The sequence below is a fragment of the Drosophila biarmipes genome, chromosome 2R (genome assembly GCF_025231255.1).
Source record: "Drosophila biarmipes strain raj3 chromosome 2R, RU_DBia_V1.1, whole genome shotgun sequence".
NCBI lineage: Eukaryota > Metazoa > Arthropoda > Insecta > Diptera > Drosophilidae > Drosophila > Drosophila biarmipes.
In genome coordinates this window covers 22261985-22275077 of record NC_066615.1, presented here as the reverse complement: position 1 = coordinate 22275077, position 13093 = coordinate 22261985, and the positions used below count along the sequence as shown (strand labels likewise).

At 49.3% G+C, this 13093-nt stretch overlaps 9 protein-coding genes across 11 annotated transcripts; 5 read left to right on the top strand and 4 right to left on the bottom strand.

Moving 5' to 3' along the window:
* Window positions 1–581: 581 nt before the first annotated feature.
* Window positions 582–5303, top strand: LOC108022943 (cyclic nucleotide-gated cation channel beta-1). 3 transcript variants are annotated; one of them, XM_017092157.3, is made up of 6 exons: window positions 582–671; window positions 801–1153; window positions 1965–3587; window positions 3643–3792; window positions 3846–4275; window positions 4331–5303. In XM_017092157.3, exons 2-6 carry the CDS (start codon window positions 1127–1129, stop codon window positions 5221–5223), a joined length of 3123 nt encoding a protein of 1040 aa, XP_016947646.1. In that variant the 5' UTR covers window positions 582–671; window positions 801–1126; the 3' UTR covers window positions 5224–5303. The 3 variants fall into 3 exon arrangements, with proteins under 3 accessions (XP_016947646.1, XP_016947647.1, XP_043948027.2); XM_017092158.3 differs by having other exon boundaries at window positions 601–671; window positions 1042–1153; XM_044092092.2 differs by having other exon boundaries at window positions 601–909; window positions 1042–1153.
* Window positions 5221–6084, bottom strand: LOC108022944 (phosphopantothenoylcysteine decarboxylase). The gene is made up of 3 exons (XM_017092160.2): window positions 5910–6084; window positions 5647–5786; window positions 5221–5577 (listed from the first exon to the last, which is right to left on the bottom strand). The coding sequence occupies exons 1-3, from the start codon at window positions 6082–6084 to the stop codon at window positions 5317–5319; spliced, it is 576 nt and encodes a 191-aa protein (XP_016947649.1). The 3' UTR covers window positions 5221–5316.
* Window positions 6085–6102: 18 nt separating this feature from the next.
* LOC108022945 (cytochrome c oxidase assembly protein COX19) lies at window positions 6103–6493 on the bottom strand. Its single transcript, XM_017092161.3, has one exon. It carries the CDS (start codon window positions 6385–6387, stop codon window positions 6103–6105), a length of 285 nt encoding a protein of 94 aa, XP_016947650.1. The 5' UTR covers window positions 6388–6493.
* A 360-nt stretch (window positions 6494–6853) lies between these two features.
* On the top strand, window positions 6854–7231 carry LOC108023015 (uncharacterized). The gene is made up of 2 exons (XM_017092248.3): window positions 6854–6998; window positions 7072–7231. The coding sequence occupies exons 1-2, from the start codon at window positions 6961–6963 to the stop codon at window positions 7229–7231; spliced, it is 198 nt and encodes a 65-aa protein (XP_016947737.1). The 5' UTR covers window positions 6854–6960.
* A 47-nt stretch (window positions 7232–7278) lies between these two features.
* LOC108023014 (mitochondrial import inner membrane translocase subunit Tim10) lies at window positions 7279–8053 on the top strand. The gene is made up of 2 exons (XM_017092247.3): window positions 7279–7429; window positions 7786–8053. Exons 1-2 carry the CDS (start codon window positions 7279–7281, stop codon window positions 7911–7913), a joined length of 279 nt encoding a protein of 92 aa, XP_016947736.1. The 3' UTR covers window positions 7914–8053.
* Window positions 7771–9533, bottom strand: LOC108023012 (uncharacterized). The gene is made up of 3 exons (XM_017092245.3): window positions 9049–9533; window positions 8400–8984; window positions 7771–8339 (listed from the first exon to the last, which is right to left on the bottom strand). The coding sequence occupies exons 1-3, from the start codon at window positions 9226–9228 to the stop codon at window positions 8073–8075; spliced, it is 1032 nt and encodes a 343-aa protein (XP_016947734.1). The 5' UTR covers window positions 9229–9533; the 3' UTR covers window positions 7771–8072.
* Window positions 9534–9704: 171 nt separating this feature from the next.
* On the top strand, window positions 9705–10415 carry LOC108022142 (baramicin A1). The gene is made up of 2 exons (XM_017090984.3): window positions 9705–9847; window positions 9906–10415. The coding sequence occupies exons 1-2, from the start codon at window positions 9796–9798 to the stop codon at window positions 10196–10198; spliced, it is 345 nt and encodes a 114-aa protein (XP_016946473.2). The 5' UTR covers window positions 9705–9795; the 3' UTR covers window positions 10199–10415.
* Window positions 10416–10712: 297 nt separating this feature from the next.
* LOC108023007 (TATA-box-binding protein) lies at window positions 10713–12042 on the top strand. The gene is made up of 2 exons (XM_017092240.3): window positions 10713–11568; window positions 11627–12042. The coding sequence occupies exons 1-2, from the start codon at window positions 10882–10884 to the stop codon at window positions 11903–11905; spliced, it is 966 nt and encodes a 321-aa protein (XP_016947729.1). The 5' UTR covers window positions 10713–10881; the 3' UTR covers window positions 11906–12042.
* Window positions 12034–13041, bottom strand: LOC108023008 (eukaryotic translation initiation factor 3 subunit K). The gene is made up of 2 exons (XM_017092241.3): window positions 12789–13041; window positions 12034–12725 (listed from the first exon to the last, which is right to left on the bottom strand). Exons 1-2 carry the CDS (start codon window positions 12857–12859, stop codon window positions 12128–12130), a joined length of 669 nt encoding a protein of 222 aa, XP_016947730.1. The 5' UTR covers window positions 12860–13041; the 3' UTR covers window positions 12034–12127.
* Between the last annotated feature and the right edge of the window lie 52 nt (window positions 13042–13093).

The window sequence follows — 13093 nt, the reverse complement described above, 5'->3', positions numbered from 1 at the left end:
CTGTGGGAGATGGTAAGCTTTTCGTATGAACGCAACTTGAATGGAACTTTGAGTGGTTGAAGTTCCTTGCAAGCTTTTTAGATGATGGTAGAAATAATATTCACAAAGATTTTATTCATTAAAGTGTAAGGTAAAATGTTTTCTAATAATACTGAGATAAGAATGGGTATTGTCTTGCGTTTCTTATTTAAATTATTTAAATTAATGCTTCAATATCTGTTAGATTAAGTATGATGATAGAAATGTTTAAAACAAAGATTAAAGATACAATTTTTTTTAAGTGCTAAAAAAATAATTCATAGAATTTATAATATTATAATTTTAAGTACCCCTATATCCAATAGCTTTTATATGATGATAGACATTCTACAAATAAAGATTTATTCATTACATTTAAGTTTAAAAAGTGAGTCTAAAAATACTCCAATAATTCGAAATATTTTCAGGAATTTCTTATTTGTTTTCTAAGTTTGGTTAACTTTTCAGTGGTTTTGGCCCACTGCACCTTCAATGGAGCCAAAAGCGCCTGCGTTAACTTTGTTTAGACTAACTACACAGATGTCCCGCCTTTCGTTGACCAGTTTATCTCCACCTGCACCGATGGTCGGTTACATTCCCCGCAGGATCGGGGCTCTTTATTAGAAAGAAAATTTAAGAAAGGACTAGGGAAAGTAAGTTTCCACTCACTATAGCCAACATCTACAATTCTTCTATCAAAAACTAAGAAAACAAATCAGTGCTAGGCGAGTACCTGAACAAAAATCCAGGTAAAGTTTTCACACTTTTCCAACCACCTGTAGAGCTTTGCTATCAGCCAAAAAGGAAAAGCACCAGAGGAAAACAAAGAGCGAACTCCAAGCTGCAACAACTGGAAAAATCAATAGTGCGAGGAGCATATGGAAATACAAAGTAATAGGCTGGGAGATAACACTCGAGAGGGTCAAGTGCACGGCGCTTTGCGTGTCCCCTCAGCACATTAATCATACGCCGTGTGCAACACGCACCAGCTAAGCCCGCTCCTCTTCCCCTGCTTAATTACAGGCTGAGGGCCACAGGCCATTACAGGCTAACGACCCTGAACCTCCAGCGACACTGAACTTGGCCCGGCGGCAGGTCGGTCGGCAGCATGTCCAGCATGGCACGTTTTCGCAAGGTAAGCTATGGTCAATGGGAAGGCGATAAATAGTAGTGGTCTTTATGGCCTTTGGTCAATGGTGATATGAACTTTATTAGGGTAAAGGCTCTTAGGGATATAGCCGGGGGTTAGAAATATGTGCTTTCTGTTGTAATAGATGGTATGGAACATATTAAAAAGGATGTCTTCGGTAGCTCTTAGGCTCGAAAGAAAAGTTACCAAGTCAAAATACATTATAATAGAAAGTTTTATATTAACTAACAGCTCCTGGTGGAGGAACAAAGAGTACCATGGCATTTCAAGATCAAAGAAACTTCATCAGGAGGTTATCCTAGGTCCTTTTGATACCATATGATAATTGCTCAGTTCTTTGTAGCACGAGTTAAACCAATAGAAATACTTTAATATACATATTATTATGGTTTTTGATCTTTAACATTAACTTTACTGCCTTTTTCACTTAATAATTCAATTTAAATTAGAAAAATGCCGAAACCTATTCTATTATTATGTTATGTTCTATTCTTATGTTAGCCCTAACCTTGAAAGTGTGGCTTCTAAAGTTAGTAGTTGAACTTGCGACCCCTTGGGTTAACACCCCAAAGTGAAGATATCAGATGGATAGTGCGATAGATGAGCTTTTGGCGTTCCTAGCCCGTTGTGCGGGTGCCTCGGGGCAATTACCATGCGAATCACACTTGCAGCCCCCCGTTTTTGTTGTTTTTATTGCGTTTGCGTGCTGGTTCGCCTTGTTTTTATTTATTTCTCGAATAAAACTCAAAACCGACCCTCAATCGGCCGAACGTGCGGCTCATCCATTCATTTGCAGGTGAGCCGCCCAAGCGAGGAGCTCGAACCGGAGGCGAGTGCATCACTGCTGAAGTCTTCGCCGAACATATTGGAGAACTTTGCCTACGACGAGTTCCAGCCGCCCAATCACCCGCTGCTCAAGCGCATGGCCACCTCACCCACCGCCCATTCCGGCTCCCAGAGCAGCTCGACCTCGTCCACCTCGTCGTCGCGGAGGGAACCCAAGTTCTGTGACACCTTGGAGCGGCACGCCTTCATGCGAAATGTGATCAACCGGCAGCCGGAAAGCGTGCGCCGCTACTCGAGTCCCGGCGAGAAGGAGGCCCAGGTGCGGCGAAGTCTGGAGGAGATCACCAAGGACCTCAAGGAGATCGAGCAGTTCGTCAGCGCCACCGAGGAGCTGCTGCAGAAGGAGAGGGAGCAGGAGCAGGTCCTGAGCTCCAACAAGGAGAACAAGTGCCCCAGCCCGGTTAAGAGGGTCACCTACAAGATAAATGCCTACAAGGCTCCGCCGAGGAGGCACCGACCTGGTAGCCCACGCTTCTACCACTCCAGGCTGTACTTCAGGAACGGCAAGATCGGCTGTGTGGAGTCCGCGGAGCACCAGAACAATGTGGGCGCCACTCATGCTCTGGTCAAGCACATACTGCATCACGAGAAGCCTCTGGTGAGCCCGGATAGTGTGAGGAGGGTGCTCGAACAGGAGAAGGAGAGGGAGACAGAAGAGAGCTTCGAAATGGTTCCCCTTCCAGGAGCTGTACCCGAAATTGTACCCGATCCCATTGCCATTCAGCGGGCAGAGGAGCTGGCAGCTGCCACTGGTCAGGTGGTTCTACCCACGGAGGAGGAGGAGGCAGTGGAATCCATTCCCGTTATCGACGAGGACGAGCAGGATGTGCAGATATGCTACAACGAGTCGCCGGAACTCCAGAACGAAGACCGCAACGAGCGAGCCCGAGGAACGCCGTCGATCAATGAGAGCGAGATAGTGGCAGTGGATGAACCGGACACGAAAATGAATGTGGAGATGGACCTGGAGCATCGCAAGCCCAGCAGCGCGGGCAGCTTGGACTCCCAGGGTCAGCAGTTCCTGCGCGATCAAGTCCGTCACTTGGTTCGCCGCTTCACGGCCAGGGCCAATAAGGTCAAGTCCCGGATTGAGCTGCCGCCAACTCCCTCCTCCAGCAGCACGGCCAGCTCGCCATCTCCTCCGCCAACCAAGAGTCTGCATCCCAGTCCTCAGCACAAGGTGCGTCTGGTGCCGGCGGGCCAGTCTCCCCATCGGGGAAGACTCTTCGAGGCCGACACTCCCCGCTCGAATGTGTGGCTCTGTTCCAGTCTCTGCGGCGCCAACAACGATGAGCGCACCCTGGATCCGCAGGGCAAGATCTACATCTCCTGGCTGTGCGTGGTATCGCTGTCCTTCCTGTACAACGCCTGGGTCATCCCGCTGCGCGCCTCGTTTCCCTTCCAGACCAAGGAGAACACCAACATCTGGCTGGCCTGCGACTACTGTGCTGACATAGTCTACCTCCTGGACGTGGTCTTCTTCAAGCACAGGGTCATGTACCTCTTCGAGGGATTTTGGGTCAAGAACAAGAACCTCACGAGGAAGAACTACATGAGGAAGCTGCAGTTTAAGGTGGGTATTTGGTGATCCTAAAAATACATTATTGCGAAAACATTTAATTTTCCAGTTGGATCTGCTGGCCCTTCTCCCTCTGGATTTATTATACCTTCATCTGGGCACAGGAGCGGTTTGGTTGCGTTTTCCCCGGTTCTTCAAGATTCAGAGCTTCTGGGAAGTGTTTCGCCTTTTGGATCGTGTGATATCTTCCCCGCATTTTGTAAGTTTTCAACGCAAATCGACATTCCCCTTACTGACAATCCCTTCGTACAGGTTCGCGTGGCCAAAACCCTGACCTACATGCTGTACATGATCCACATCACGGCTGCCCTCTACTACGCCTACAGTGACTACCAGGGATTGGGACAGAACCGTTGGGTCTTCAGCGGCAAGGGTCATCCGTACGTGAGGTGTTTCGCCTTCGCCACCAAGACGGCCACTTCGATAGGCAAGAATCCAAAGCCGGAGCGTCAGGGGGAGTACGTCTTCATGACGGTGGCCTGGCTCATGGGCGTGTTCGTCTTCGCCCTGCTCATCGGACAGATCAGGGACATCATCTCGACAGCCACTCGCAACAAGCACGAGTATCGCCAGTTGGAGGACGAGACGTTGGAGTACATGCGGCGACTTAATCTCTCCCAGGAGGTGCAGTCCAGGGTCAAAATGTGGTTCCAGTTCACCTGGGAGCAGCAGCGCACCCTGGGTATGTATAACCACGACAAGTTTCTTGATGCCCTGACTAATCTCCTCTTTCTCAGATGAATCCAACATCCTGGACGCCCTGCCCATCAACCTCAAAACCGACATCGCCATCTCCGTGCACATTCAAACCCTCTCCAAGGTGCAACTCTTTGCCGATTGCGAAGAGGCTTTGCTCAGAGATCTGGTCTTAAAGCTAAGAGCCGTAACCTTTCTACCCGGAGACTTCGTTTGTCGCAAGGGAGAGGTTGGCCGAGAGATGTACATCGTTAAGTTGGGTCAAGTCCAGGTGATGGGTGGTCCTGGCAGCGATGTGGTGCTCGCCACCCTGACAGAAGGCTCCGTTTTCGGAGAGATCAGCCTGCTGGGAATCAACGGAGCTGATCGCAGGACAGCAGATGTGCGATCCAAGGGCTATTCCAACCTGTTCGTGCTGTCCAAATCTGATTTAAACGAGGTAATCGCTTACTATCCGACTGCACAGGCCATCCTCAAGAAGCGAGCTCGCCAGTTGATGAGGAAAAATGCCGCCAGGGAGCGGGAGGAGGAGCGAGAGCGAGCCCGCAGTGCCCTTCAGGCGGATGTGGTAATTGGCAACCGCAACCCGAAAACTCCGCCTCCGAAACTACTGCAGACAGTCATCCAGGCGCTGCCGTTCGAGTCCCCAGCCGTGGTGCTCATCACCAGGGGTTCCAAGAGGATGCGTCGCAAACGACAGTCGCTGCAGATGGAGACCATAGTGGAGCCCAAAATGGAGGTCACCGGTGCCGCCGAGTCGCAGGATCAAAAGACGAGCTTGAAGCCTGGACGATGCTCGCCGGATTTACTCTCCTCCATCCAGCAAGAGCTGAAGTCCAAGCACAAATTTATCAACCTCACGGATTCTGAGAAGGCGCTGATCAGCCAATCGGCAAACAATTCGCTGGAGGACATGAAGGTGGTGGATCTCTAAGATTTCATAGCCAATACCCTAGTATTTGTCTAATTATTGTAACAAAATATTCTGCGATATAAACTCTGTGTGCATAACAATTTCTTGACTTATCTAATTGGCCGGCTGAAAGGCAGATAGAACCGCTTCCACAATGCTGGGAACCTCCGCCATGGCACCGTTTCCGGTATCGCCGCACATGAGCGTCTTGGAGATGCAGGGTATCTCCTTGTAGCCCCAACTGGTCAGCTTGTCGATCTGCTCCCGGGTTATTGGGTGGTCGTACATGCGGGTGTTCATCGCCGGGGCGAAGAGTAGAGGTTTCTGAAGGTCCCAGGCCCGCACCACGCACATCACAATATTATCGCAAATCCCCTGTCATAAAAGAGATACAGCTAAGATATTTGATGTACATAGAATTTCACAATGCGGGGTTTGTCTTACGGTGGCCATCTTGGAGAGGGAATTGGCGCTGAGCGGGGCAATCACCAGGAGATCGGCCCACTTGCCCAGGTCGATATGCAGGACGGGATCTCCGCGCTTGTTCCAGTTGATCCACTCATCGCGGTTGTGGTAAATGGGTACTGGAAGACAGGACTCATTAGTGGGTTTGTTAAGAAGTTTGGAATATGGAAGATGGAAGTTAATAAATAAAATTTAAATTAATTAATTAAATTATGTGGATATGGTAAGATGTAGTGACCCACCGTTCTCGGGTATTTGCTCCAGTTCAAAAAAGTGCTTGGCCGACTCGGTGATGAGGACTTTCAGGTGGAACTTGAAGGGCAGACTCTCGTCGGAGAGCTCCCGGATTAACTGGGCCATCTTGATGGTGGCCACACTGCCGGTGGCCGCTATCATCACATTGCGTTCGGGTTTCATGGTGTAACTATCAACTAACTATTGCTTCTGCTCCTCCGACGATTTCTTGTCGGTTTTCTCGCTCTGATCGTGGAAGCCCAACTTGGACCACTCGGTTCTCTCCATAAGATTGTTGTCCATGCGACAGGCCAGATAGCTCTGGGCGTCCTGGCGGCACAGGCTCGTGTCCTGGGCGTTCTTCCTGAGACAGCTGGCGTAGAGCAGGAACTGCTTCTTGCAGAGGCCTTCGTGGTCCAGGGGAAAGGAGCCCTTCTCGGGCGGCGTGGGCACGAACTTCTTCTGGCTGTAGATCTGCGAAGTCATTTGGTTTTGGGCGGCCTGTTCGCCTTATCTTAATTCATTGATAAAATATGACTTAAATTACGAAATAATTGAGTAAATATACTGTAGTATTTAGATATGACCGTACCGAAAGCCGGCAACGTTCTTTGGGATATTAGAAAAATACCAGAAATGTAGTGAAGTCACGATGAAATCTTATTGGAATTTAAATAACAGTAGGTATCTGAAATGAAATCTTGTTAAGGTGATTCATCATATATGCATTTCACAGATAATCATATTATCATCTAATATATATCTCTAAAAGTTCAATATAAAAACCAATGTGATCATTATGGAAAACATTATGTGATTCCCCACCTTAAACTTATATAAAATTAACTTATTGATTAAGTAACGAAGCTACTCAACTGAGTTACTGAAGTAAAACTCAAAACGAGGATAGAAGATCCTCCATCTTTCACTAGACCGGTAACAGTTTCCGAATCTAGTGACCCGTGACACGAAGAATACCCCCACTGCCCCAACTGTCACACGTGCCAGTGATAAAAAATCCCCAAAACGCGTTAGTGTGTCGTTTTTTCCAAGCAGGCTATGTCGTTGGGCAACGCAGGGCGAATTGCTGTTTGTTGGTTCGTACAGAAAACCCAAATAAAAAGCCATAGGCTCAGCTAACCATCTCGAAATTGCGCATTCCCGATCCAGGACTGTTCTGACCGTGGGTGGCGTGTACGCTTTTGTGCTGTCGAAGCAATCCGTTGAGAACCGGCGTTACGAGAGCATGCGAGTGCGTGAGCGCATGAGGAAGGCAAACCAGGGCGATTACGACTCAACCGCAGCATCGGACAGGCGATTCGACTACTAACCAGCAGCACCCACTCACAGCACCCAGAGCACCGTATCCGCGCACAGATGGCTCTGCCCCAGATCAGCTCCGCCGACCAGGCCAAGTTGCAGCTGATGCAGGAGATGGAGATCGAGATGATGTCCGATTTATATAACCGCATGACGAACGCTTGCCACAAGAAGTGCATTCCGCCCCGCTACTCCGAGTCGGAGTTGGGTGAGTTCTGCGGGGGATAGTAGGTGTAAGAATAAGCAATTGGCTAGGTAAAGCTATAAACTTTTCTCCAAGTGTATTCCGGGGTTACCTATCCAAAGTTCCGAGCTAAAGATGCATATCTATAGTTAGACGAGGTGGAACAGTTCCATTTTTGTTTAATAGTATTACAATTATTATTAATATTATATTTATTAAGTTACCATTTTAATAGAGAACATCATTGCTTTTCAATTCGCTAGCGTCATTTATAGAAATTTTAGATAGGACTGATGAAACCTCAAAATTATATTACCTTACTTCTTAGTTTGTTTCTACCAATTCACATTCACATTTATCAATGATTATTTATCTTCCAGGCAAGGGCGAGATGGTCTGCATCGATCGCTGCGTGGCCAAGTACCTGGACATCCACGAGAAGATCGGCAAGAAGCTCACGGCCATGTCCATGCAGGACGAGGAGCTGATGAAGAAGATGTCCAGTTAACTGGCTCCCCGTAACCCCATCCCCGTTTCCACTTAACCAATGTGCATTTTTCAGGCGCTACGATTGTTAGAGGTACATGTACAAAACACCCAGTTGTAGAGAATAAAGCGCAGATTTATGTGTGCTACATAACACCCCAACTCGATCACAATGATGGCTTCAAAAGGTGGTGACGAAGCGCGACATTTCCGGCAGCATGAGACTCAGATCCTCGATGGCGTTCTCCATCGTGCTCTCGTCCGTGGTGTCCAGTTCGCTGGTGCGGACGCTGTTAGCCCAGTCGGAGTCGTTGGATTCGATGTCCTGACCCGCCCCTCTGGCCTGGTCCTCCTGCTGGTCCTGGGTGTTGAGGCTGGCTCGGCTGGCCGGGCCATCACAGGCTTGAACGGGATCCTCCGGCAGCTCCACATAGAGGTTCGTCTGGCGCTGCAAAAGCAAGGGAGAAACTCAGCTGCAGGAGAATGAATAACATTACTGCATACTCACCAACGCCATTAGCTGCAGGTCGTGATGAAGGCTGATGGGATTCTTGGACAAGTTGAGCATCTGCAGCGAGCGCAGCTCCTCCAGCTGCGGCCTCGTGGGCAGCTCGTCAATGCGGTTCTCGTTGAGGAAGACGAAGCGCAGCTTCTGCATGGCCATCAGCATTCTGGGCAGTCGCCGCAGTCGGTTCCCCTTGAGATTGAGGTGCACCAGACTGGCAAGCAGCGCCATTGTCAGCGGAACTTCAGTGAGCTCGCAGCCCTCGGCGGTGAACCAACGCAGTGCGGTCAGAGCACCGATGGCATCAGGCAGCCTCTTCAGGGGATTACCACGCACTCCAAGCGTCTCGAGCCTCTCGCAGTTGCGAATCTCGGAGGGCAGCTCCCGGAGGCCGGTATTGTTGCACCAGAAGGTCTCCAGCTGGGTCAGATAGCCGATTTCCGGGGGCAGTGAGCTAATACTGTTGCAGCTGATGTTGAGGAACTTCAGGCGCACCAAGCGGCAGATGCACTCCGGGAAGCGATCCAGCTTATTGTAGTCCAAAGTGAGGACTTGCAGACGCAGCAAATCGCCGATGGAGGATGGAATCTATCAAGGGGATAATATATTACCACCTGTTTGTAAGTTTCTATGCCGAAGAGCCTCCTCCAACCTTCGTCAACTTGTTCTGGTTGAGGAACAGCTTCATCAGCGTCTCGCACTGCTCGATAATGGACGGCACCTCGGTCATTTGGTAGTGGGAGAGGTTGAGGGAGAACGCCTTCTTGTGGATGGCATCCTCGCAGTTGGCCAGCACATAGTTGTTGCGGAAGAACTGGCAGACCTTCTCCATTTGGTTTTTAATTTTTGTTTTCTTTCTTCTGTGGTACTTGAATTTAGCAGCTCCGGTCCCAAATTGTCCAACACTTGTCTGAAAACCTACTATGTTTTTGGGAAGGTTGCCTAATTCTCAGGACTCGAAATTTGTACCTTCAAAGTGTTGCCTCTCCCGCGTATTTTTTCGTTTCTTTTGAGTGCGCATTATATAATGGTTCTCAAAGTCTATATATGCCTAAATGTCGCTGTGCTGTGCTCTATTCCCAATATATTGCACTCTTTGTTCGCCTTCTCTTCCCAAGCTAGTGAACTAAATTTAAAAATGTCATTAGCTGGGTAAAAGCATGCGCAAAATATTCTATATCTTGCCAATAGGGTGCACCTATTTTGAAATTGGTGCATTGCGATTGGGAAGCCCAGTATATGGAACCCATTTATGCGTTCTAAGCTGTGATGTCACCCATTCAGAACTCCTCATCTGCTAATTGGCAAAAGCTCGTCTTTCTCGCGGCTCGTATAAATAGATTTCGAATTACCGGACTGCTCTCAGTTGAAGCCGAGCTCAGTGACTGGAAACTGCATCATGAGAACCATGTTTATTTGGCCCGTCTTTGTTGTGGGCAGTCTGCTAGCCGGTAAGTCGAGTGAGGCAACCCGAGAGGCTTAAACTAATTGAACTCTCTTTTCAAAAAGTCACAAATGCGCAGCAGAACTATGGCGGCAGAAATGGCCCCCACCAATTCGGAACCCCGGGAAACGAGATCTATATAAGGGGTCAGAACGAAGGATCCTACACAGTTCCCGGCGTGGACGGTACCTTCCAGAATTCGCCCTCAAGTGGCCATCACGTTTACACCGATGAGCAGGGGAACACCTACACTCACTCTCATTCCTCGACCACAAATGAAAAGAACTTGGCTTCTGCACCTTTGGCTTTCGGCGCGGGCGGAGCCTTACTTTTGTTAATCAGTTTAATTACCATTTAATTGGCTGTTTAAAATGCAAATGTTCCCATTCTGTCGTTACGCCCTATAGAAATTACTTTTTTAAAGTGGAATTCACATTTAACATTTTCAAAGTAGTCTGATGATTCAACTATATTAGCTATACAACTTTTTGATTAGCGTTCCCATTTTGTACACAAACTTTTATCAACAATTAGGCCTATGCTAATTCTAAATAATAAATTAATTTCTCAGTGAATTATTCAAAAAAGTGCGCCATTCCATTTATCGATAGGCAAAGATGAATCGGAGAAACTAAAACGTAAGAAGAAAGAAGGAAAAATGCAATAAAAATGCTTATACATTAAATTAAAGCTGCTCTTAGGTGCTTAAATTATTATTATATTATATGCCATCCGTAGAAGTATTAATTTAATTTATAATTTTGTTTAACTTTGTTGTTACAGTCCTTTGATCAAGAAAATACAATTCAAAATGTGGGAAAACGTAAGCAACGTAAGGCGCCGCGTAATCGATTGGTCCCGCGGAATGCCACCCTGCTGTTGCCATTCACACGGAAGGAGCCACAGGTACAACGACGAACGCGGCTGCAAATTTATTATTATTATTTTCCCCGCTCCGTGGGCATGCAAAATTACTCGGAAATCGCCTAGAACTGACTCACCCAGAATCCCGACGAGAGCGCACTACAAGCCATCTGCAAGATGGACCAAATGCTCAGCCCCAACTTCTCGATTCCGAGCATCGGAACGCCGCTCCACCAGATGGAAGCGGACCAGCAGATTGTGGCCAATCCCGTGTACCATCCTCCGGCGGTTCCGCAGCCGGAGCCCTCGATTCCCTCGATCCCACTGGCCCACAAGCAGATGCAGAGCTACCAGCCTTCGGCATCCTACCAGCAGCAGCAACAGCAGCTCCAGAGCCAGCCCGGCGAGGGAGGAAGCACTCCGCAGTCCATGATGCAGCCCCAGACGCCGCAGAGCATGATGGCCCACATGATGCCCATGAGCGAGCGCAGTGTGGGCGGCTCGGGAGCCGGAGGCGGCGGAGATGGCCTCAGCAACATCCACCAGACAATGGGCCCCTCCACGCCGATGACGCCCGCCACTCCGGGATCCGCTGATCCCGGCATTGTGCCGCAACTGCAGAACATCGTGTCCACGGTGAATCTGTGCTGCAAGCTGGACCTCAAGAAGATTGCGCTGCACGCGAGGAACGCCGAGTACAACCCCAAGCGATTTGCGGCCGTGATTATGCGAATCCGGGAGCCCCGCACCACTGCCCTGATCTTCAGCTCCGGCAAGATGGTGTGCACGGGGGCCAAGAGCGAGGACGACTCCCGACTGGCGGCCAGGAAGTATGCGCGCATCATTCAGAAGCTTGGGTTTCCCGTAAGTCTACAGTTTCGAACAAAAACGCATAGTTCTATCCAACTGTCCACCATTACAGGCAAAATTCCTTGACTTCAAGATCCAGAACATGGTCGGCTCCTGCGATGTCAAGTTCCCCATCCGCTTGGAAGGCCTGGTGCTCACCCATTGCAACTTCAGCAGCTACGAGCCGGAGCTGTTCCCCGGCCTCATCTACCGTATGGTGCGGCCCCGCATCGTGCTCCTCATCTTCGTGTCCGGCAAAGTGGTGCTCACCGGCGCCAAGGTGCGGCAGGAGATCTACGACGCCTTCGACAAGATATTCCCCATATTGAAAAAGTTCAAGAAGCAGTCATAAATAGGGTAGCGCTTTATTAGTTCTGTACGTGTTCGTTTTAAGGTCGGCGGTAGTTCCGGAAGTCTGAGGTCGTGAGTGGGAGCAGCCTGGCGAGTAGCTCCGATCGAGATAATAAACCACAAAATAAGTTAGCTGTACGGACAGGCTTTTATTTGTTGTTTCCGTTAATTACTATTCGTAGAAATTTAGACAGGACTTTGAACGCGGAGTCGGAGGTGGTTCCTACAGGCACTGGGCCATCAGGGCGCCCACATTGTCGAACTCGATCTTCTCCGTGATGTTCTTCGTCTTGATCTTGTCGTCCTGGGTGGCCACAACGACGAGTCCCTGGCCCTGGTGCTTCCAGCCGTTGCGCTTGATCCAGCTCTCCAGCGTCGAGTCCTCGATGCCGCCGAGCAGCTCCTTCAGCAGGTCCTTGCGGATCGTCTGGAAGGTGGTGCCCACCACATGCGAGACGAACTTGCGAATGGAATCGTGGAAGCCGGCGATGTGGCGGAACATGCTGCGGTTGACCTCAGCGCGCTGCCAGAAGAGGGTGAAGTCGGCGCGCTCCAGGATATCGGCCAGGTCGATGATGGTCTGCACATTCTCGTCCTTCATCTGCTGGGGCAGCAGCAGGCACTTGGCCATCACGAAGTCCGTGTGCGGCAGGCTGGTCAGCGACTTCAGCAGGATGGTGTAGGTGATGTCGAAGTTCAGCATGTGCGGGTTGAACTGGTACAGCTTGAGCACGGCCAGGTTGGCCTCCAGGTCGTAGGTGTTGTTCTTCGCCTGGTCCTGCACGTAGGCCTCCAGGGTCTTCAGGTGATCCGGGTTGTAGCTGGAAAAGCGAGGTTATGTTTATGCGACCCGTTTCATGCGAGGGATGGTGTTCGCGTCTCACCGCTCGATGCAGCCCAGCATCTCCTGGATGGTCTGGCTCTGTCCGTTTTCCATTTTCACGAGGTGCGACATTTTTTACAGCCAAGTTGTGTGAAATTCGCAAGTTGACGTCGTGTTTTTTTAAGGAACGCTAAATAGAAGAGGAAGAACGAATTGGTGTGGCCGCTCTGCGAAATGGGCATGTGCCGATGAAAACAAACGGGCTACGGTCGCACTAAATGGGAATTAACAGGGGAATCCCTCAAAACTTTTTGAAAAGCTGATCCAGTTTAAAAAATAATTTGGAAACAAAAGGAAGTTATAGAA